The 23,245-nt window shown below is 44.4% G+C and overlaps 1 protein-coding gene across 4 annotated transcripts in view; it reads right to left on the bottom strand.

Moving 5' to 3' along the window:
• Window positions 1-23,245, bottom strand: part of SKAP1 (src kinase associated phosphoprotein 1) — a 325,743-nt gene that overhangs the window by 26,427 nt on the left and 276,071 nt on the right. For all 4 annotated transcript variants that reach the window (XR_013406615.1, XR_013406614.1, XM_015119393.3 and 1 more), the window contains exon 12: window positions 482-590. Coding sequence is in view for 2 of the 4 variants with exons in the window: in XM_015119393.3 (XP_014974879.2) it covers window positions 489-590 (102 nt within the window). In the remaining 2 variants the exon portion in view is untranslated. The remainder of the gene's footprint in view (window positions 1-481; window positions 591-23,245) is intronic.

The following is a 23,245-nucleotide window of genomic DNA, read 5'->3' as shown; positions in this document are numbered from 1 at the left end:
CAACCTCCGCTTCCCGGGTTCAAGTGATTCTCCTGCCTTAGCCTCCCCAGTAGCTGGGATTACAGGTGCCCGCCACCCCACTTGACTAATTTTTTTTGTATATTTAGTAGAGATGGGGTTTCACTATGTTGGTAAAGCTGGTCTTGAACTCCTGACCTCAGGTGATCTGCCCACCTTGGCCTCCCAAAGTGCTGGGATTGCAGGTGTGAGCCACCGTGCCTGGCCTTCCGTATTAAGTCACTTTTAGTTTAGATTTTAAGTTGCTTTTAGTTGAACCTTATCCTAAGTGACACTGTCCACAAATTTAAGAAAAAAACAATTCCAGAGGCATTTTCTTTCCATCAGTGGTAAATCACAAGCATTAGTATGAGAAATGAAGAAAAGCTACTTCACTGGCAACTCTCATCTTTCAGAGAAACAAAGTAGTGGCCAACAAGTTCCACTCAACTATTAGGCAGTTCATTGGCAATGGATCTGATACCTGGGTTTCATCTTTCTTCCACTTCAAAGGCAGTGGTGAGATACTCCTTCGGAACAATCCCAATGAGGCTGTTCAGTTCTCCCACCCACCAGCCATACATGTTATACTCCTGAAAAGTGAAAAGAGGACGCGTCAGTTAGAATTTGTTCATGCTTCTGCTAGTTTATTCTAGTGATTGCATGGGAGATTCTGTTTGGTGGTTTCATTGTTGCCATTATCACTGTGAACTGTTAACTTCCCTGATGGGATTATTAAATTTAAAAAAGTCATCTAGAGGAAGAGAGCAAGCACTTTCATTTTGCCATCTTCCTGTCTACATTGTAAAGTTAGCACATTTGATGCCCTTGCTGAACCTAAAGAGCATTTTTTTTTAAACCAAGCCGAATGGTATAGCTTCTTAGAGTTAGGCACACGTTAAATTGCCAGAACACTAAAGATATTCAAGGGGTCAAGTCATAGTTCAAATCAATAATATTTATCAAGCATCTTCTATGTGCAAAGTGCTGTTTGAGTTCCCATGAGGTATATAATGATGAATCAGAAGATTGCTTCCTCCTTGGGAGCTTACAGCAGAGTAATGGGCTTTGGAGTCAGACAGACTGAGATCTAATCCTCGCTTGGTCATTTAGTAGTCACATGACCTTAGGTTCTCCTAGCTTTAGCTTCTTTGTCTGTGAGAGTAGGGATAATATCTCCCTTCTATCTTGTGGGGATGTAAATTGCATCACTGAAGTAAAAACAACTGAACGTGTTTGATACATAGTAGGTGCCCTAAACATTAGATTCCTTCCCTCACACAGGTGAGAGGTGACAGGCACATTCATAATGACAGGCTAGTCAGAGAGAGGAGCAAACAAGAAAGAGGATGAGAAGGTTTAAAAGAGAGTTTAAGGAGTTATCACAGGGTGAGGATGCAGCTCCTCGAATACAGAAAAGCTTCTCAAAAGCACAACAGATGTTGAAGAGTAAAGGGCTATTTTTTTTTTTTTTTTCTTTTTTTGAGATGGACTCTCGCACTGTTGCCCAGGCTGGAGTACAGTGGCAAGATCTCAGCTCACTGCAACCTCCTGCTCCCAGGTTTAAGCAATTCTCCTGTCTCAACCTCCTGAGTAGCTGGGATTACAGGTGCATGCCACCACACCTGGCTAATTTTTTTTTTTTTTTTTAAAGACAGAGTCTTGCTCTGTCTTCCAGGCTGGAGTGCAGTGGTGCAATCTTGGTTCACTGCAACCTCCACCTCCCAGGTTCAAGCGATTCTCCTGCCTCAGCCTCCCGTGTAGCTGGGATTACAGGCACGCGCCACCACAACTGGCTAATTTTTGTGTTTTTAGTAGAGACGAGGTTTTACCATGTTGGCCAGGATGGTCTTGAACTCCTGACCCCAGATGATCCACCTGCCTTGGCCTCCTAAAGTGCTGGCACTACAGGCGTGAGCCACCATGCCTGGCCACAACTGGCTAATTTTTTATATTTTTGGTATAGATGGGGTTTCATCATATTGGCCAGGCTGGTGTCAAACTCCTGACCTCAAGTGATCCACCAGCCTCGGCCTTGCTAAGAGCTGGGATTACAGGCATGAGTCACTGTGCCCACTCTGAGTATGGGGCTATTTCTGATAGCACCAGAAAATGTCTTTCTTTTGAAAGAAGTAAAATTGAATGAATTTTGTTGTTGTTGTTGTTGTTGTTGTTGTTGAGACAGAGTCTCACTCTGTCGCCCAGGCTGGAATGCAGTGGCACGATCTTGGCTCACTGCAACCTCCACCTCCTGGGTTCAAGTGATTTTCCTGCCTCAGCCTCCCAAGTAGCTGGGACTACAGGTGTATGCCACCATGCCCGGCTAATTTTTGTATTTTTAGTAAAGATGGGGTTTCACCATGTTGCCCAGGCTGGTCTCATTCCTGACCTCGTGATCCCTGCTCGCCTCGGCCTCTCAAAGTGCTGGGATTACAGGTGTGAGCCACTGCACCTGGCCAAAATGAATTTTTTTTCTTTTGAGACCGAGTCTCGCTCTGTCACCCAGGCTGTAGTGCAGTGGTGAGATCTCAGCTCACTGCAACCTTCACCTTCTGGGTTCAAGTGATTCTTTTGCTTCAGCCTCCTGAGTAGCTGGGACTACAGGCATGCGCCACCACGCCCAGCTAATTTTTGTATTTTTAGTAGCGACGGGGTTTCACTATGTTGGCCAGGCTGGTCTTGAGCTCCTGACCTTGTCATCCACCCACCTCAGCCTCCCAAAGCACTGGGATGACAGGTGTGAGCTACCGTGCCCGGCCCAGAATGCAATTTTAAGAATGGGAAATATCACATATTCCAGTTCAATTGGATTTGGGGTACCATAGAGCTAACTGCTTATTTGTACACCTGGTTGCTGAGTTCTATTAGGAAAAATAAAAGAAATAAAACCAGATTCGTGATATGGAAAATTCAGAGTCCCTAGCATTATCTGGTGATCTTTTTATCTCTGGGTGCATATAATTATCATAGAATCATGATATCTAATATCTCCCCTCTTCAAACTCTTGTTGCTTCTGACAACCTCTTCTCCACCTTCAAAGGGAAAAGAGAAACTATCAGATCTATCAGCCTCCAGCCACCAAAGCAGGAACTTGCCTGTATTGACAACCATCTTTCTTTCCCATTAAAGTCGGGGAAGCATCCCTCCCCTGGTTTAAGACTACCCCTCACAATATGCACTTGCAGTCCTTCTCCTTTCTTTCTGAGAGACGATGTTCTGTGGAGACTGACCTCTGCCTGTAAAGTAAATGGCTCCTTCCACCAGCACTGAAAGGTGTTCAAGTTGCTCTCATTTTTGAAAACAACCATTAAAAACTCCCACTGCATGTCTACTTCCAATTTCTGCTAGTCTATGCCACACTTGGAAGAGTTTACTCACTCACTGCTCCAACTTCCTTCCTGTTCTCTGTTGAAGCCATTCTCGTCAGGCTCTGTTGCCGTCCTCTACTTATGCTCTCTCTCCGTGGTCTCCTGTAACCTCTGCATTGCTCAAATTCTCTGAGCACTTTTCAGTCCTTATCTTACTTGATCTCTCAGCAGTGCTGGCACTATTGATCCTTCTTGAGGCCTTTTATTCTCTTAGTTTCTATGATAATTATACTTTCCTGGTTTCCCTCCTACCTCTCTGGTTACTTCTTTTCATTCTCCTCTGCAGGCTCGTCTTGCTCAATTCTGCTTTTTAATGTGGTTGTTTTCCAGGGTTCTGTCCCAGCCTTCTCTTCTGTCTTGATGCACTTTACTAGAGCAATCCCATATACCTCTGTAGCGTATCCACCATGTCTGTTTATTACTCACGACCAGAGCTCCAGCCCAGGTCTGTGTTGGACCCCAATAGCCAAGTGCATTCCACCAAGCTGTTCAAACTCAGTATGTCATAAATTTATCATGTCGTCCTGCCTTTATCTTCATCCTGACTCCAAAGCTATCTTTGCTTCCTTGGTTCTCTATCTCAGTGAGTTGTACCACAATGCACTGTTACCCAGGCTGGAATCTCAGGAGTCATTCCTAATTTTACTTTCACCGTCTTCTTCTTCTTCTTCTTTTTTTTTTTTTTTGACGGAGTCTTGTTTTTTGTTACCTAGGCTGGAGTTCAGTGGCATGATCTCATGATCTCAGCTGACTACAACCTGTGCCTCCTCCCAGGTTCAAGCAATTCTCCTGCCTCAGCCTCCCGAGTAGCTGGGATTACTGGCATGTGCCACCACAGCCAGCTAATTTTTATATTTTTAGTAGAGACAGGGTTTTGCCATATTGGCCAGGCTGGTCTCGAACTCCTGACCTCAGGTGAGCCACCTGCCTCGGCCTCCCAAAGTACTGGGATGACAGGTGTGAGCCACTGCGCCCAGCCCTATCCCCCTCTTCTAATCAATCCTTGAGTCCTGTCAATTCTCCCTCTAAAATATTACTAAAATCCTCCATCTTCTTTCCGTTCCCAGTTGCCAATACCTTGGGGTCATGTAGCTATCATCTCACATGAGAACTACAGAAACAATCTCCAAGTTAGTCTCTGTATCAGCATTCTTCTCTACTCTATTCATTCTGCAGCCAGACTCGGTCTCTACAGTGCACATTGATAATGTCACTGCTCTGCTTGAAAAGTTTCAGTGGGTTCCCAGTGCCCCTTGTTGACTTTTTTGTTTTGTTTTGTTTTGAGATGGAGTCTTGCTCTGTTGCCTAGGCTGGAGTACAGTGGCACGGTCTCAGCTCACTGCAAGCTCTGCCTCCTGGGTTCACAGCATTCTCCTGCCTCAGCCTCCCCAGTAGCTGGGACTACAGGCGCCCGCCACCATGCCCAGCTAAGTTTTTGTATTTTTTTTTTTTTTTTGAGACGGAGTCTCGCTCTGTTGCCCAAGCTGGAGTGCTGTGGCCGGATCTCACCTCACTGCAAGCTCCGCCTCCCGGGTTTACGCCATTCTCCTGCCTCAGCCTCCCGAGTAGTTGGGACTACAGGCGCCCGCCACCTCGCCCGGCTAGTTTTTTGTATTTTTTAGTAGAGACGGGGTTTCACCGTGTTAGCCAGGCTGGTCTCGATCTCCTGACCTCGTGATCCGCCCGTCTCGGCCTCCCAAAGTGCTGGGATTACAGGCTTGAGCCACCGCGCCCGGCCAAGTTTTTGTATTTTTAGTAGAGACGGGGTTTCACCGTGTTAGCCAGGATGGTTTCAATCTCCTGACCTCGTGATCCGCCCGCCTCAGCCTCCCAAAGTGCTGGGATTACAGGCGTAAGCCTCCGTGCCCGGCCTTTTTTTTTTTTTTTTTTTTTTGAGCCATAGCCTCTGTTGCCCAGTCTGGAGTGCAGTGACACGATCTCAGCTCACTGCAACCTCTGCCTCCAGGGTTCAAACGATTCTCCTATCTCAATCTCCTGAGTAGCTGGGATTACAGGCGCCCGCCACCACACCTGGCTAATTTTTATATTTTAGTAGAGATGCGGTTTCACCATATTGGCCAGGCTGGTCTTGAACTCCTGACCTCAGGTGATCTGCCTGCCTTGGCCTCCCAAAGTGCTGGGAATACAGGCATGAGCCACTGTGCCCGGCCACCGCTTAACTTCTTAACAAAGTAGACAAGGCCCTGCATGACCCAGTCCCACTCACTGTTCAGCATTGTCACTCACCTCCTAGATTTAGGGTCCCTTAGTAAAACAGAACTTGTCTCAGCTGCTCCCGTGGGCCACAGGCTCCCTCACCTTGGAACCTTTCCTCTGCCTGTTTAGCCTCTACTTCCCTCCTCATTTCACGGGGCTCACTCCTAAACAGACTTCAGATCACAGTTCCTGAGTTACTGACTCTCTAGAAGCCTCTCTTGACACTCTCTGACTGTGTGGGGTCCTGGTTACACAGTGCTGTGCCCCGTGCTTTCCTGGAAAAGAGCTTGTGATTACACTGCCTTCTAGCTGTCTGTCTTTGTCTCAGTGTCAATCACTAGTTGGAAATCTGAGGACTGGACCTTGTTGGTTTTGTTTGTTTTTGTGTTCTCAGCATTCAGCACTGTACCCAGCACAGAGTGGGGCCAAATAAATACTTGTTAAATGAGGCCAGGCGTGGTGGCTCACGCTTGTAATCCCAGCACTTTGGGAGGCTGAGGTGGGTGGATCACCTGAGGTCAGGAATTTGACACCAGCCTGACCAACATGGTGAAACCCTGTCTCTATTAAAAATACAAAAATTAGCTGGGCATGGTTGAGGGTACCTGTAATCCCAGCTACTCAGGAGGCTGAGGCAGAAGAATCGCTTGAACCCAGGAGGCGGAGGTTGCAGTGAGCTGAGATCGTGCCATTGCACTCCAGCCTGGGCAACAAGAGCGAAACTCCATCTCAAATAAAAAAAAATTAAAAATAAAAAAATAAAAAAAATACTGGTTAAATGAGATTATGATGAAATGAAGGGGGCAGTGGGAATTTGTACTCTTATTGAGCAGATTTAGTTACAACTAACTCCAAGATATTCCCCTGGTGATTGAACTAGTTGTGGCAGAAAGAGATCAACTACCTTTGGAGACAATCTCCTCAAATGGCTCCCTAAACAACAACGAGAGTCTGAAATGCCACAAGAAGTGAGACTACTGAGTTGATCCTTTTAGGACCAGGGAATTGCCTTGTTAAAATCAGCCTTAAATAACTGAATGTGTCTGTCTGCCACCTCTTCCTACACCACACCTTCTTTTCTTGTTTTGTTTTTTGAGACAGGGTTTCACTCTGTTGCCCAGGATGGAGTACAGTGGTGCAAGTATAGCTTACTGCAACCTCCAACTCCTGGGCTCAAGTGATCCTCCTGCTTCAGCCTCCTAAGTAACTAGGACTACAGGTACATGTCACCATGCCTGGCTAGTTAACAAAAACTTTGTTTTGTTTTATAGAGATGGGGTCTCCCTCTGTTGCCCAGGCTGGTCCCGAACTTCTGGGTTCAAGCAGTCCTCCTGCTTGTTGGGATTACTGGAGTGAGCCACTGTGCCTGACCCACCACACCTTCTCATTTCCTCTCTCTCCCAGGCCAGCTTCTCCCTACAGTTTGCAGCGTCTTATGGGAAATTACCTAGAATTCTTTAACTTTTTTTGGGGGGGGAGACAGGATTTCACTCCCTTCACCTAGGCTGAAGTGCAGTGGCATGATTTCAGCTCATTGCAACCTCTGCCTCCTGGGCTCAAGAGATTTTCCTGCCTCAGCCTCTGGAGGAGCTGGGACCACAGGCGCATGCCATTGCCTAATTATTTTTTACTTGCTAATTATTATTATTATTTTTTTTGTAGAGATGAGGTTTTGCTATGTTGCCTAGGCTAGCCTTGAACTCCTGAGCTCAAGTGATCCCCCAGCCTTGGGCTCCCAAAGTGCTGGGATTTCACCATGCCCACCCTGTCAAGGCATTTTTAAGCTCCTCTTGGTACAAGTTACGTTACTGTCCATTTTCCAACACTTAAGTTAGGGCAGTTTCTGACTTAAGTTTTCTTGCAGTGTTGCCTTGCTGTGAATGGCCTTGCTGTGAAGGGGAAATAACATACTCTGTCTTCCTCTCACACTGTAACTCATAAAAACTAGCTTTAGCTCTTCTGCTATCCCACAGGCAGAGGGTGGGCACTGTGTTGTCTGAGAGTCTTTTGATCCAAGTCAACTTGCTGAAATGTGTGAAGTGTGGTCTTCCACCTGCCAGATGCTGTCATCTGCATCACCTGCAGGGGATAGTACAAGGCATTTGCTCCCCTGGGACTGTTTAACGCTCCTAACTTTGACTCACACTTTGTAGCACCCCTTTTTAGTCGTAATGCCAGGAGTAGGGACGAAGCCTTGGGAAAGTGTTCTCTGCCAACTCGAAGAGGGTGTGAACAGGAAGCAGATGAGACTCAGCAGGGCACCTGCAAAAGCCAGGCTCCCAGTCTGTCTGCTCTTGCTGGAGGGGAACACTGACCCTGCCGACTGCAGATGTAGAAGCCTTGCCACAGTGGTGAGAACTGAAATGAGTGAAATCAACTCTCTGCCCTTCAAAACAAAAGAGCAGGCAGAAGTGTAAGGAGGATGGCATAGTCTCAGAGACCATATGTATCCTGCTGTGGGAGCCTGGGAGCTTAATCAAAGCACCTACAGGTCCCAGGATCTGACTGTCTTTTCCAGATTTCATCCCTTGGCTGGATACCCGAAAAGGGCTGCAGGGCTGAGATGTTTAAAGCATGAATGGAAAATTTCTAACCTTCTCTCCCACTACCACCCCCATGCATTGCTCCAGCCCAGTCTGAACACCACGAGGTATTTTAAAATAATTTCTACTTTGATGAATTGCTGGGGAGTCCACAATTGCTCATAATCAAAGGGAGAAAAATGCAAATGAGATCCGGCCGAGAACTATCACCACCAAACGTTTATTTCACTGCACAGTGCCAAAAAGAATTAAAACAACATTAAACTCACAGCAATCATGTTTAAGCCCTCGTTTCCAAGTGCCAAATTGCACCACTCTGGATCATACAGATGTTCGTTAATTATGCTAATTTTTATTAAACTATTAAAATGGAGAGAGTACTGGCTCAGTCAGGCAGACCCCAGCTCTGAATGAACCCTGCTCCTGTCTAAAGGTGCTAATTTACTGCATTTTTATTAAGTTGCTGATTCTTGGGTTTTAGTTTTAGGATGGCAAAGAGAACTGAATTTCTGGGATCAATGTTTTCTATAAAGTCTGATTTCTCTTTGCCCAGATGTTTGGAAAGATTGGAGAAATGCTGAGAGGCTCCCAGGAGAACTGAAATCCTCAATTTGGAAGTATTTCTATCCAAGGTAGGGATACACATCTACAAGTGACAGTGTTAGGGCTTCAGAATTATGCATGCTCACTACTCCATAACTCTACATATATTCTGAATGGTAGGGCTAAGATTTAAATTATACAAAATTGTTCAATGAAGATGTTTTAGATAAGATTATAAAAAGTTATTTAAAAACAAACACAAACCTTTCCATCAGGGCTTGCTTCTTGCCACAAAGTCTTTTTAGAAACCTTTCATCTAAAATAAGCACAGTGTATGGTTTGTTCTCATCATATTTCTAGGTTTGACTAAACATCTGCTTCTCTCAATACCAACCCTGCCCCACCTCTTTGAACAACCCACATGAAGAAGTCTTAAAAATAAAAGTTGGCTATTTGGACTCCATGATCTGGCTGGAGAAACTACTGGTCTGGATGAATGAAGCATTGAGTGAACCTGAAATAGACGCAGTGCTCACCATCAGCAACAATCAAAAGTGTTTATGGCAGATTTCACACTGCCATAAAAGGATTTATGCTGCTAATCTCCATTAACAAGGAAAAAAAAAACCCTACCAAACCTGCCATAAAAAGAATAGCAAATTCTATAAACAAAAAGCAGTATGGCCACCAACAACGGGCATGTCTCACAGCTTGACTCTGCCTCCAGTGGTTTCCTATTGCCGTTTATGGTTTCAAGACTATCATGGACCTCCTCAGTGCTCCTCCTGTCACAGGGCCCTGAGTCCCTGTGTGGTGCTGCAAATACCCTGTCAGTAGGTGTCAGGGGATATTGGGGGAAAACCAGCAGGCGCCTATCATAAGCCTTAAAAGAGATTAAATACCCCTACTCCATGATTGCTACATTTTAATTTCTCTCCTCCCTGCTGGTTCCTATTTGTATAAGCTCTTCCATGGCTCCCCTGGAGTACCACAGACATGACCTGGAATGACCATCCTGTCTTGGGATGAGAATTCAATTTCTAGGCTCAGTGAATCCTAGGCTGTTCCAACAAGAGGAACTCACCATCCTCCAGGGCACAGATTCTTAAACCAGAGTCTGTGAACCCCTGGCCTCTCTTTGGATGGATGTGAAGGAATCTTTGAACACCCTGAAACTGGTGTAAAATTTTGTGTGCATATGTACATAGGCCTTATCCCTGGGGTGAGGCCCAGACCTTTCATCAGATTCTCAAAGGGTTTATGAACCCTTTGCAGTTTACCAGCCGGCACTCTATGGGAAAAAATACAATGGTCTTTATGGGCTGGATCTGTACTTTGGCCCAGGGTGGGTATCCCCGCACTCCCCACACACAGGTCCCTGCTTTTAAAAAATACAGCTTTTTAAAAATACGGTGGCTCACGCCTGTAATCCCAGCACTTTGGGAGGCTGAGGCAGGTGGATCACAAGGTCAGGAGTTCGAGACCAGCCTGGCCAATATGGTGAAATCCCGTCTCTACTAAAAATACAAAAAAATTAGCTGGGCATGGTGGTGCACATCTGTAATCCCAGCTACTTGGGAGGCTGAGGCAGGAGAATCGCTTGAACCCAGGAGGCAGAGGTTGCAGTGAGCCGAGATCGCGCCTCTGCACTCCAGCCTGGGCAACAGAGCAAGACTCCATTAAAAAAAAAAATACAGTGAAGGAGAATCAAGAATCCTCATTCCTTCCATGCTAGATTTCATGGGCTTCAGCCCTCCAGCTGAAGAGGCTATTCCCTCCTCAAAGGTCGACTGCATTTGTGTACCTCTTTTAAGGAATCATCTCTTTTTAGAGACAGAGTTTTGTTCTTTGTCACTCAGGCTGGAGTGCAGTGGCACGATCTCAGCTCACTGCAACCTCCAGCTCCCAAGTTCAAGCGATTCTCCTGCCTCAGCTTCCTGAGTAGCTGAGATTACAGGTGCCTGGCACCATGCCTGGCTAATTTTTGTATTTTTACTAGAGATGGGGTTTCACCATGTTGGCCAGGCTGGTCTCAAACTCCTGACCTCAGGTGATCCTGCCCATCTCCGCCTTCCAAAGTGCTGGGATTACAGGCATGAGCCACTGCACCCAGTCAAGGCATTATCTATTTAACTGTGACTTCAAAGGTGTGGTGTCTTCTCATAGTTTCCATTCAAATGGCTTGGAGCAAGCTGCTTGACACTGTCAGTTCCCTGGAGAAAGCTCCTAACAGAAACATTCTCTTTTCACATTGAATTGGGTTCCAAGCCTCCGTGGAACAAGATTCCCAGAAAATATCTCATACTTTTTTGTTCTTTTTACCATAAAAGTTCCCTATATCAGTGCTTATAAACAAGAAGATGCATCTTCAAGAGAACAGTGTATCAGCCCCTAACCTGAAGTGCTTGATATATGTATGGGAAAGGTCAATGAATCACAGAATTTTTGGTTTATGATTGCTTATTTCTCTTATTAGTGTTTGTGCATTATACATTGCCGTTAGTTAAGATGGGAAATTTGAATTCCTAAGCAGAGAAATTTGTACTATTCCAGGGTCAGTCCCAAACATCATATTTTTACTCTGGATTTCCCCACAAATTCTCTACTCCTAAAATCCAGCTTTGGATATATATATGCCTTCTTAGGATATCATACCCTATGAAATAAATTAAGGGTTCCAAATCAGCATCCTTCTAACTGCTGAGAAAAACAAGGCTGGGAACAGAAATAGTTCACCAAAGACAAAGCGCCCATTTTTCAGCATAGATAGTTTTACAAAGCGATTTTCCAGAAGGAGAAAGGAAATGGGCAGTTGGGTGGCTGGTGGGTTAGTGGCGTTGGAACTTGTGAAAGGATCGAAGCTCAGCACTTGACTGAAACCTTGGGTGGCGTGGCAGCCTCTCCAGGCTGTTTTACAGTGTGTTTTAAGTTCTTGGCAATCGCTTTCTCTTTTTCCATTATTCAGAGTTTTGGTCTATAAATCATAATAAAAATGAATCATTAAATTTGCCTCAATTGAGCTAGTTTTATTTATTGTTACATTTCAGGGAACTTGCTAACCTGGAGATTGATGGGCCTGGATACAGGGGAAGGTATGCGAGTGTGAGAGGGGGACGTGGGAAGGCTGGGTAGTCAGCAACAGCAGTTGGGAGGGGGGTGGGTCATGGCGACAACTCCACAAAGCGCACCCCGAGCTAAGTGTTCTGAGAAGAGGAATGTGTTCTCTAGATGGAGGGTCTCAGAGCACTTGAGTGCGAGAGAACATTCAGCTTTAAGGGTGAAGCTTATGTCCTGAACAGGGTGGGAGTAGATAATGATCAAGCTGAGGCCACGGAGGTGTGCAGGGCCTGTGCACACACTGCATGTTGCTGGTGAAATGTGTGCAAAACACAGAGTGGGTGTGTGCAAGTGTATAGAGAAATCATAAGCTGTGAAGGTACGAGCAAAGAAATCATAAGCTGTGAAACAGGGCTGTAAGGAAAGAGAAATGAAAAGAAGCACACAACTTGAACTTTACCTAAAGAAGAGAGAAAGGATAGAGGGAAGGTAAACACTTTGCAGATGGGAGAAAACAAGGTGCCAAGTGCAGAAGTCAGGAACAATAGAGACAGCACCATTTCGGAGCTGATAGAATTGTGATACCATGTGAGACGGGCGTATTAATATGTATTCCATAAACTGCGCAGCTCTGCACCGCTCTGTTTTGCTCTGACCGCAGTACCAGCCTCAGGCACCACAACACAATTTGGAAACAATGTGACGGAAATGTTTAATCTGCTCGGCCCATCTGTGCTGCGTATTTCTCCAGATCTCCCTGAGAGAGGCGCCTTGAATCTCCACATTGCCTTTAATATTCTCCTAAATCACCTCCCTACTGCACTTCAAGGGCCATTGCTACAATATCACAGGTTCATCTAAAGTGCAATGGGGAGGGGGTGTGGGGGGAGGCGCAGGCTGGGAGATTTTTTATTTTAAAATAATTTCCAGAGATCATCTTTTCTGCTTCCTTTTAAAAAAAGAAGAAAAGTTATTCTACTGTTGCCGTAAGGTTATTGAGGTTGTTTGGTGCAAAACAGGATAGGATAGAGTGGAATCATTCTCCAAAGAATTATTTTTATTAATCTCGATTCTCTCAAATGGACATGGGAGGGTGAGCAGATGCTCATTTTCTCTTATCTCTTTTCCTTGCATCTTGCTAGAAAGCACACATAGGGTGTGCTAGGGTGATGTGTTCATTTGGGGCTGAAGCCTCTCTCCTTTCCACTCTCGGCGTCAGGTACCAGCTTGTTAGTTCCCAGGGCCAACCCTGTCTCTGCTCCACTCTAAACAAAGCCATCTCATTCAGGACAAGTATACATTTAGTCTCTGGTCAATATGCCCTCATTAGGAGAGGACACTGTCTATATTTTAAATTTTAGCTTAAAACCTTAGATTTTCTCTCTTTAAGTACGGATGTTGGGTGTCAGATTTCCACTGCCTTTCCCCACTTGCTTGCGCCAGATTCAGCAATTTGGGTCTAGCTGGGGTGGGTTTTGGAGAAAGAAGGATGACAAGTCACCATGTTCCAGACCCTAGACAAATGGAAGAGAGTTGCACATCACCAAGAAAATTAGGATTCCTTTTGCTTTGTGAATTAAAGAAATGAATAATTTAATCCTCACGATTGTTCCAGCGAGGGAAAGGCAATGTCCCAGTTGCGGAGCCCTACAGCCTGTCGGTGTGTTACATCATCTGCACACATAGGTGTTTCCATGACAACCGCTTATAGCTTCATTTCCTGGATCCCTCTAGGGGGTGTCACAGCCAGATCCACCTGCTTTTCACCCTACCCTCAGTGGGGTCATGGTAAGGTCGCCAGAATAAATGAACGCGGGTACTAATGATCTGTTTACTGCTGTTTATGCTCTGTGTGTGTCAGGGGCACGCACATTTAGAGAGCTCATTATGGTTGCAATTAGAATGCACCATCGCTAGATATTTAACTCCTTTTTCTTTTAAATTAGCATTTTAATAACATTCTTTGAGCAGAGAAACAAAATGACCATTTTTCACGGACAAACTTCTAGCTGTAGGTGCAACTTTAATGGCAAAGTTGTGAAGGGGAAAGAAGGGGAAAAAAAGGCCATTTTTACTACTTTCACCCTCCTCCTTACCAAAAGGATATTTTTATTTGCTTTCTAACACACTCAATTTCCTAAATTTGTTTTGAATCCAATTATTTTGGGTGGTTTAAAGTACTGCACTCTTGTTGGACGGAAATTAGCAGCGATTGAAATTAACTTTTTATGTGACCTGTGAAAGGGGCTAAAATAATTACAAGTGTGTAGAAGAAACTCTCTCTCCAAAAGACCCTTGCTGTAGGATCAGGCTGTGATACGATGATGCCATTATCTGAATATCTTTATACAGCAAATGCAAGGGCTTTTTTCTTTAAAAAGGTGATTGCAATTATTGTTTCTATTTTGTAATTCTCAGGATTATTTTGTAGAGGATAAGTGATGACAAAAACTTGTCATTATAGACAGGATAAGTAAGTAGAAAGAATGAAAACAATAACACAGTATTGTTTACCATTTTAAAATGGTGAGCATCAAAAAGCAGGAGAGGGGGAACAGGAAAGGTGTAGAGAGACCCCCTCAGTTACAATGTTTCAAAAGGCATTGCTTTTTAGGGATCAGCCAACCCCCTTTCTAGGTGTTTATAGATGCTCTGTTTGTGTAAAGTACAGTGAAAAATAACAATTTGAATGTTTCGATTATCTTTCCCAGTCTGTTCCATTTTCATTATTTATTTCCTATAAATCGGGACCTTGCTGAACATAATTCTGCAGACAAGGAGGTGGATGGGACAGCCAATGTGAACAAGGAGATAGATGGTGGGTGCGTGTAAGATAGATGCTATGCGCTTATGAAAAGGAGCAGTATGTCTGCATGTGAACATCCACAAAGTAGAGCAAGCAAGCGTGTACACTATAACGGGTATTTATAGGTGGAAAAAAGGTGCAAGGAAGATTATGTGGGAACAGGCACAGAGAGTCTGAAACGGTTTGCTTTTTTCCTACCCTTCTGGAATCCATGTCCAAGTTCTGCCTAAGATGTCCCACACTTGCTGTGGGTCCTGTGAACCTTGCAAGCCTTTCCATGAAAACAGAGGGGATTTCACAGCCCGAAGACTTAGGAGGTCAATAGTTGAAAAGCAAGAGTTAGAGAGATCTTTAACAATTACACTAACCTCCCTCCCCTTCCAAAGATAGAAGGAGGAAAACACTTAAAGACGCAGCAGGAAAAAAAAAAAAGAGCCTTTCTAAAAATGCAAGTTTAAAATGTTCATGCTTTTGTATCAGCCTAGTTGCACCTTAGAATCTGTCATTTCATAAATAAAATACCGATGGCATAGAGTATAATTTGGTGATAGCTACCCCAGGACATGTCTAGATACACTTCTGTTATTTTAATTAAATACTGCATTATGGTTTGTGACAACTACATAGCTACAGCGTAAATGAATTCAGAATTAAAGTGTTACTTAGGCATCCAGTAATTTTTGTTTCATTCCTTAGTTTTACAAAGCAAATAGCTATAAAATCAAGATGTTTGTTCATTTACAGATGGAGCAGGATTGTCGTTGCTGTTTTTTTCCTCCTTAATCCTCATCCAGAAAAAGAAGACAGAGCTCAGAGTCTGGCTCCCAACACTCTTAGCTTATGAGCCACATCACAAAGAAAAACACATCCTCTTGACTATAATGTGAAATGCTGAATATTAATTGCTGGTATTATGCTTATCTTTCTAGCCGGGTTCTGTCTTTTAACAATTATTCGGATGGGCTACAGCCTTGCACTTCCAGGAGATTTTTCTCCTTTGTTTAATAGTTAGAAACCAATTTTATTAAAAAACTATAAAGTTCACAATGCTTCATGGAAGTTCTTACTATTTGGAACTGTCCCCAAATATAGAATATTATCACGAACAGAGAAACTGCAGACTCTTTTTGCTAAAAATATGATGAACATTTCTGCATTTAAAAGAAACAAATATTTTTCATTTTAGCAATATTAATATTTCCTTAATGAAACTGGAGAGGGTGTTACAATTTGATATACTTGGTTAGTTTCAATGTCACTTCACTAGCAAATCATGAGAAAGGTTCAGAATATTCTCATCTATCAGGTACAGATTTTCACTCAAAATTAATATGTAGAGTAAAAGGATTTTTGTTCCAATCTGAGGATTTAATTGTATCTTTAATGTTTAATATGTCAAGATGAAAGTTTTTGAATAACTAGTTTTCTGAAACCATTTTCTATTATTTCTAATTTGAGAATCAATATGATCTTTTTATTAGCCTTAAATACCGTATATCTGGGAATGTCTGCAAATTTAAGCTTTTCTGTGTTCTAATCAATTACCTTCAGTCCTGCATAACTAATCCTATAACCTGCATAGAAGTTACTGCCCTGTGTGTTAGCAGTGAGGTTATAATTTGTTTCAGTATTTTGCTAGTTTGGTTGGAGAGCTGAGTCCATGCAATACCAAGAAATGGTGGCAGAAGAGGCATGGGGAGGCTGAGTTCCTTTTGAGAAAATAATTATACTGAAACAAAGCTTTTGTGACTCCTTTTAAATAGGGCATCTCACCAAAATGTCATCCAGCCTCTTTGGCAGATTAGTGGGGAGTTTATTACTAAATCTCTGTCTAATAAACGTGCAGTTGACTCTGGAGGAGCTGCTTGTTATAATACTGGCGATTGGAAATGGAGGGAATGTCACAGTTAAAGACACAAATATTTTCCATAATATATTCGAATGGAAACCTCTGAATCCAATACTACATGGGCATATCTAATAAATTCACAATATTTCAGTCTCAACAGCCTTCACCGGTTAGTTTTAAAGATTTATGTGGTAAAAAATTACTCAGTGATGAATATGGTTTATTCTGTGCAGTATTGGAGGTATAAGGAATTAAACTACCGTCTTTAACAGTGAATTTATTATTACCTCTGTCAAAAGACGAAGACTTTAACAGCATTTATTATAAATTCGCTGCAAAATAAATGGCTGGAATTTTTTACACTGGAGTTTGTAAAGCATTGGGTGATTCTGAGCATTAACCTAACCCTGCCATGGCTTATATGGTTCTAGGTAAACATTTCTGTCTGGGCTTCATAGTTAATTATCTGGTCTGGACTTTCCCCCACTGAAAACTGTGTGTGCACATGGACACACACACACACACAGAGAAAAGTGAAAGGTCTTGTCCAGGACAACTGTTTAGGAATAAATAGAGAGAAAAATGCCAATTTTATTCTCTTTTTAAAAAATGGGTTTTAGAATAAATAGTCAGGGTTTGCAGGATAGGGTTGATGTGCAATTGGGCCTCTTGCGAGCAGGTTTACATGCATGCATATGCACACATACATAAACACCCTCTCCCTTTTGTCCTCTCTTGGAATGGGTGTCCCCTCATTTATAAAAATTACCTGGAAGGAATGAGGCTGCCAGGGTTTGTTCTAGACGATTGGTTCCTGTCTGGGGGAAAGGAATGGCCTCTTCTGAATTTGACCGGTATATGACCGTTGCCTTCCAGCTGACCCCAAATCCCATTCCCATCCTCCTAACTCTGTTGCCTCCCATAGGGGTTATTAATGAGAGAAAACACCATCATCATCATCTTCGTCATCACAGCACAGTGTTGACCTGCTTGTTAACATGAAATGGGGTGGTGGGGACAGCTTCTGCTTCTCTTTCGTACCATCATAAATAATAAAAGATGCTTTGCCATAGGATCCCCTCACCCACCCCTTTGATTAGGTCAGAGGTGCATAATAGCTCTTTGACAGGCATTGATCAGTTTCATCACACTGTTTGGGCAGCCTGTGCCCCAGGCCTATATTCTCCCTACTTACTACTCCTAAATTACCTCCCAGATAAACCCCTGCCCATCCCCCACTCAGCGAACCAGAGGGTATAGTGCCTGAGGAAGTCCTAAATGGACACTAGATGTCACCAAACACCTCCTTTCCCTCAGAGCCTTGAAATTAAAAAAAAAAAAAAAAAAAAAAAATCCTTCATTTAAAGCAATTGAAGGAATTAACTTATCTGTTTTTATGAGGGTTGTTGTCACATTCAACTAAGCACACTTAAAAGAGGAAGTATTGCTGCATTAAGATAATTTTTACAACATACAAATCTCTTTTGGAAAGAACGGGGTCAAGGGAGGGGAAAGGTCTACATTCTTTAAGTAGCACATTGAGGAAGTAGGTGGAGAAAACCGGGTTAAAACTCCCATTGTAATAGACATAGTGTTGTGTTAACAAAGTCCAGGTGTGCTGGCACAGGCCTGTTGCATTCAGATGACTAGACTGGCTGTGGCGCCAGGATCCCATCTGAGTTTAAGTAGCTGCAGTCCAGGGTGACAAAGTCTGTCCATTCTTCTCCACGTAAGACCCATGACCATCTGACAGCATCATGTGTTCCATGCTAAACCTGACTGTGTCTGTATGGCTCCCTGTTTCCACGTCAATTCCATCAGTAAGGAAGATGACCCAGATCCTGGTGTGTCTGGGCCATGAGAATACCTTCCCACCCCAGCTAAGCCACTATGTAAGTATAAACCTTATGTGTGCCCAACCTGTTGCTCGAAGGCTGCTTTCCATGAAAATAAGGCACTGGACAATTCCTTGGAAGAGCCTCAAACCAATTTATGAGGCACACAACCCAAGCCCAAGAAATGTATCCCACTGGCTCAGTTTACCTTAAATGGAAGACCTCACCCAGTGGCCTCTTCTTCCTAGTCAATTGAAAAAGAGCTTCTCTTTCTCTCCCTCTTTAATTTGTCCTTATCTTCTGAACAGCTCATGTTACCACCATAAATAATTTCTGGAACAGGATGCTTTAAAAAAAAAAAAAAAAAAAAAAGGGCATTTAAATGTTATCTTGGCCAGGCACGGTGGCTCACGCCTGTAATCCCAGCACTTTGGGAGGCCAAGGCAGGTGGATCACTTGTGGCCAGGAGTTCAAGACCAGCCTGGCCGACATGGTGAAACCCCATCTCTATTAAAAATACAAAAAATTAGTCAGGTGTGGTGGCTTGAGCCTGTAATCCCAGCTACTAGGGAGGTTGAGGCAGGAGAATAGCTTGAACCCGGGAAGCAGAGGTTGCAGTGAGCCAAGATTGCACCACTGTACTCCAGTCTAGCAGTCTAGGTGACAGAGCAAGATTCTATCTCAAAAAAAAAAAAAAAAAAAAAAAAAAAAAAAATTGAATAGTGGAATAAGCATGATAATGATGATGATGATGATGATGATGATTTTCATTTTTTCTTGAGACAGAGTCTTGCTCTGTCGCCCAGACTGGAGTGCAACGGCATGATCTTGGCTCACTGCAACCTCTGCCTCCTGGGTTCAAGCAATTCTTCTGCCTCAGCCTCCCTAGTAGCTGGGACTACAGGCACGTACCACCACGCCTGGATAATTTTTGTATTTTTCGTAGAGATGGGATTTTGCCATGTTGGCCAGGCTGGTCTCGAACTCCTGACTTCAGGCAATCCACCTGCTCAGCCTCCCAAAGTGCTGAGTGAGCCACCACGCCCTGCCAACAAGCATTATTATTATTTGGAAAGAATGTTCCCTAGTGAGAGACACTGCAAGAAGACAGGGTCACTTTTCTGAAAGCTAGGACTCGTGACTTGTCATATCCAAATAGAGGCTTCTTACCTCTTTTTCTCCCACTTATAACAAGTGACCATAGGACAAGCACGGTGGCTCACACCTGTAATTCCAGCACTTTGGGAGTTCGAGGCGGATGGATCACCTGAGTCCAGGAGTTCGAGACCAGCCTGGCCGATATGGCAAAATCCCGACTCTACTAAAAATACAAAAATTAGCTGGGTGCCATGGTACTTGCCTGTAGTCCCAGTTACTCAGGAGGCTGAGGCAGGAGAATCACTTGAACCCGGGAGGCAGAGGTTGCAGTGAGGCAAGACTGCGCCATTGCATTCCAGGGCAACAGAGCGAGACTCCGTCTCAAGAAAAACAGAAACAAAAACAAGTGACCGTAGTGGTGCTGGTCCACAAAAGGGCCTTGCAATCCGCAGATAAAAGGAACTAAGCCAGGGCACCACACTATCACATGGAGGGTGATTCGGCACCTGCCCTGTCATGCCTGGTGCCCAGGCTGAATGGATTTTTGGAGTACACCTGTTGTTGAACCCCTGCCAAGTACTGATGTCCACTAACCCCCAAATCACTTTTCCCCGCTGTTGATGTTTGGAATGTCAGACAGGACTGAGCAGCAGCCGGCGTGTATTTCAAACACAGCAGATGGATTTTTATATTAGCTCCTATTTCATGTTCAGGCAGAGCGACCGCCACACTAAAACCGCAGCCTCAATGCTGCCGAGTTTGCTTCTGTGAGATTAATTCTGTGAAATTAATTGGGACAAGATTGAAAAGGAAATTAAAATGCAGCTGAGTGAACAGGCCTTTCAAACACCTTTTTCCTGCTCTATTCAAACTTGAATTCTGCGGTGGTCGCCGGCATCGTGGGAAGTAATTTACGAGACGCAGGCTCTCAGGAACCATTGGTTACGTATGAGGAGACCTGCACCAGCGCCACAATCTGGAGCCACTGAAGAGCGCTAAACACCCCGCTGTGGCTTGAGCTGCGTCCTGGCTCCGGGGAGGAAGGGAAGCTTAGTCCCTCACTGGAAAAAGCTGTTCAGAAATATCTGAGTCCAAAAGGAACATAGGAACATCCGCTGGATGCACAGATCTGCTTCGTTATTAAAATCTCCCTTTAATAAATTTTGAGACCCAAATTGGAACTCAGTGAATTAAGTGGGCATGACGCTGCATGGGGCCAAGGAATGCATGGATGTGATGCAGGGAGGTCAGTGGGAGGCCTCCTGCTGACTGTGCCACTGGTTACTGTTTCAGAGTTTGGATGTGTGGCTCTAGTCTCTCTAGAAAACGAAGTTTGAATAATTTGTCAGGGACGAAAGCTCTCAGACCAGGAAAGGCATGGTGGATTTTCACGTAGGCTGGGTAGTTTTTTTGTATTTTTGGTAGACATGGGGTTTCTCCATGTTGGTCAGGCTGGTCTCGAACTCCTGACCTCAGGTGATCAGCCCACCTCGGCCTCCCAAAGTGCTGGGATTACAAGTAAGAGCCACTGGGCTTGGCCCTCACTGGGTGGTTTTTTTTAATATCCAAGTGAGCACCATTTGTGCTGTAGATCACCTTTTTTTCAATAATTTATTGAACTCCTAGTATGTGCCCAACACTGATCCAAAAGTTTATTATTAGTAAAAGGGAAGGAAATATTCCTACTTCCTACATGCCAGGCACTTCCTTACACAAATTCTCTAATGTAAACATCACAACAAACCTATAAATATAAAATTTCCCAATTTTTACAGGTGAGGAAACTGAAGATTAGCAGGATTAGGAGATTTTTGCCCAGGGTCATCAATAACCCGTCTGTTATAGGCACTTACTTCCCTGAGAACAGGACAGGTGATAGGCACTGGTTATGTCTAGGGATCATCTTTCTTTCTTTCTTTCCTTTTTTTTTTTCTGAGACGGAGTCTCGCTCTGTTGCCCAAGCTGGAGTGCAGTGGCATAATCTCGGCTCACTGCAACCTCTGCCTTCCAGGGTCAAGCAATTCTCCTACCTCAGCCTCCTGAGTAGCTGGGATTACAGGCATCCACCACCACGCTCAGCTAATTTTTGTATTTTTGTAGAGATGTGGTTTTACCATGTTGGCCAGGCTGGTCTTGAACTCCTGACTTCAGGTGATCTGCCCGCCTTGGCCTGCCAAAGTGCCGGAATTACAGGTTTGAGCCACTGTGCCTGGCCTCTTTTTTTTTTTTTTCTGAGACAGGGTCTTACTCTGTCACCCAGGCTGGAGTGCAGTGGTAGGATCTCAGCTCACCACAACCTCCGTCTCCTGGTTCAAGCAATTTTCCTGCCTCAGCCTCCCAAGTAGCTGGGACTACAGGCATGCGCCACCACGCCCAGCTAGCTTTTGTATTTTTAGTGGAGACTAGGTTTCACCGTGTTGGCCAGGCTGGTCTCGAACTCCTGACCTCAGGTGATCCGCCTGCCTCGGCCTCCCAAAGTGTTGGGATTACAGGCATGAGCCACCACGCCCAGCCACTGGGGAGCATCTTTCTTGCCCAGTCAATCATCTTCTCTGGATAATTTTTTTTTTTTTTGAAAAGGGATGGCCAGACTCGGTGGCTCACACCTGTAATCCCAGCATTTTGGGAGGCTGAGGTGGGTGGATCACCTGAGGTCAGGAGTTCGAGACCAGCCTGCCAACATGGCAAAACCTTGACTCTACTCAAAATACAAAATTAGCTGGGCATGGGGGCACAAGCCTGTAATCTCAGCTACTTGGGAGGCTGAGGCAGTGCTTGAACCCAGGAGGTGGAGGTTGCAGTGAGCCAAGATCATGCCATCACACTCTAGCCTGGGCAACAAGAGCAAAACTCTGTCTCAAAAAGAAAAAAAAAAAAAAAAAGCAGCAATAAATAGCTCTCTTTCTGTGATCATTTTTGCGCAAGGGCAAGACTAACAGATTGTCTTCTGGGCCGGGCGTGCTGGCTCACGCCTGTAATCCTAGCACTTTGGGAAGCCGAGGTGGGAGGATCATGAGATCAGGAGATCGAAACCATCCTGGCTAACATGGTGAAACCCCGTCTCTATTAAAAAAAGAAAAAAAAAAAAAAGAAATTAGCCGGGCGTGGTGGCGGGCGCCTGTAGTCCCAGCTACTCGGGAGGCTGAGGCAGGAGAATGGCGTGAACCCAGGAGGCAGAGCTTGCAGTGAGCCGAGATCGTGCCACTGCACTCCAGCCTAGGTGACAGAGCGAGACTCTGTCTCAAAAAAAAAAGAAAAAAAAAAAAGATTCTCCTGAGTTTGGTCCCAAGATTCTAAGATTCAAAGTTGGATCATACTGGGGTGACTGTTAAGATAACAGCAGGGAGCAGCAGGAGCCTATGACTAAAGCTTCCATCCTCATTTCCCCCCGCCCCCCCTCCCTCCCCCGCCCCCCCTCCCTCCCCCGCCACCTCCATCTCACCTCCCTTTCTAGATCCTCTAACCTCCGCACCCTGGACTCTGCCTTTCAGAATACTTTTATCAGATAGAGAGGGGGAAACCAGATGTATTTATGATAACTGAAAACAAAAGAGCTGGTAATTAAAAAAAATTCTTTTTTGTTTAAACTGAATAAATAAAGCTAAAACACATTTTTGTGTGGAACTTCTTTAGCAGTTTTGCAGTGTCAGGCCCACCATATTTAGAATGGGAATGTCTGAGGTAGAAGGATTCTTAGATGCTATCCAACCCCACTCTCTCTTTTAACAGGTGAGGAAACAAGTCCAGTTAAGCTGAGCTGCACACAGCTGCATCTGTGTTTCTCAGGGAAACAGATTTCCCCAGATTCCTAAACAGCAGGCCCTTCTTGCCCAACGGAGCTTCTACTGGACAAAAAGAAAAGTAAAATAGAGCTTTCTAGACACCATTTTCCTGGACTAAATTCAACTTGGGTCAGTTCTGTCCTTACAGG

Source organism: Macaca mulatta, chromosome 16, assembly GCF_049350105.2.
Source record: "Macaca mulatta isolate MMU2019108-1 chromosome 16, T2T-MMU8v2.0, whole genome shotgun sequence".
Classification (NCBI taxonomy): domain Eukaryota; kingdom Metazoa; phylum Chordata; class Mammalia; order Primates; family Cercopithecidae; genus Macaca; species Macaca mulatta.
The sequence above is the reverse complement of the archived record's forward strand: the minus strand, read 5'-3'. Positions and strand labels throughout refer to the sequence as shown.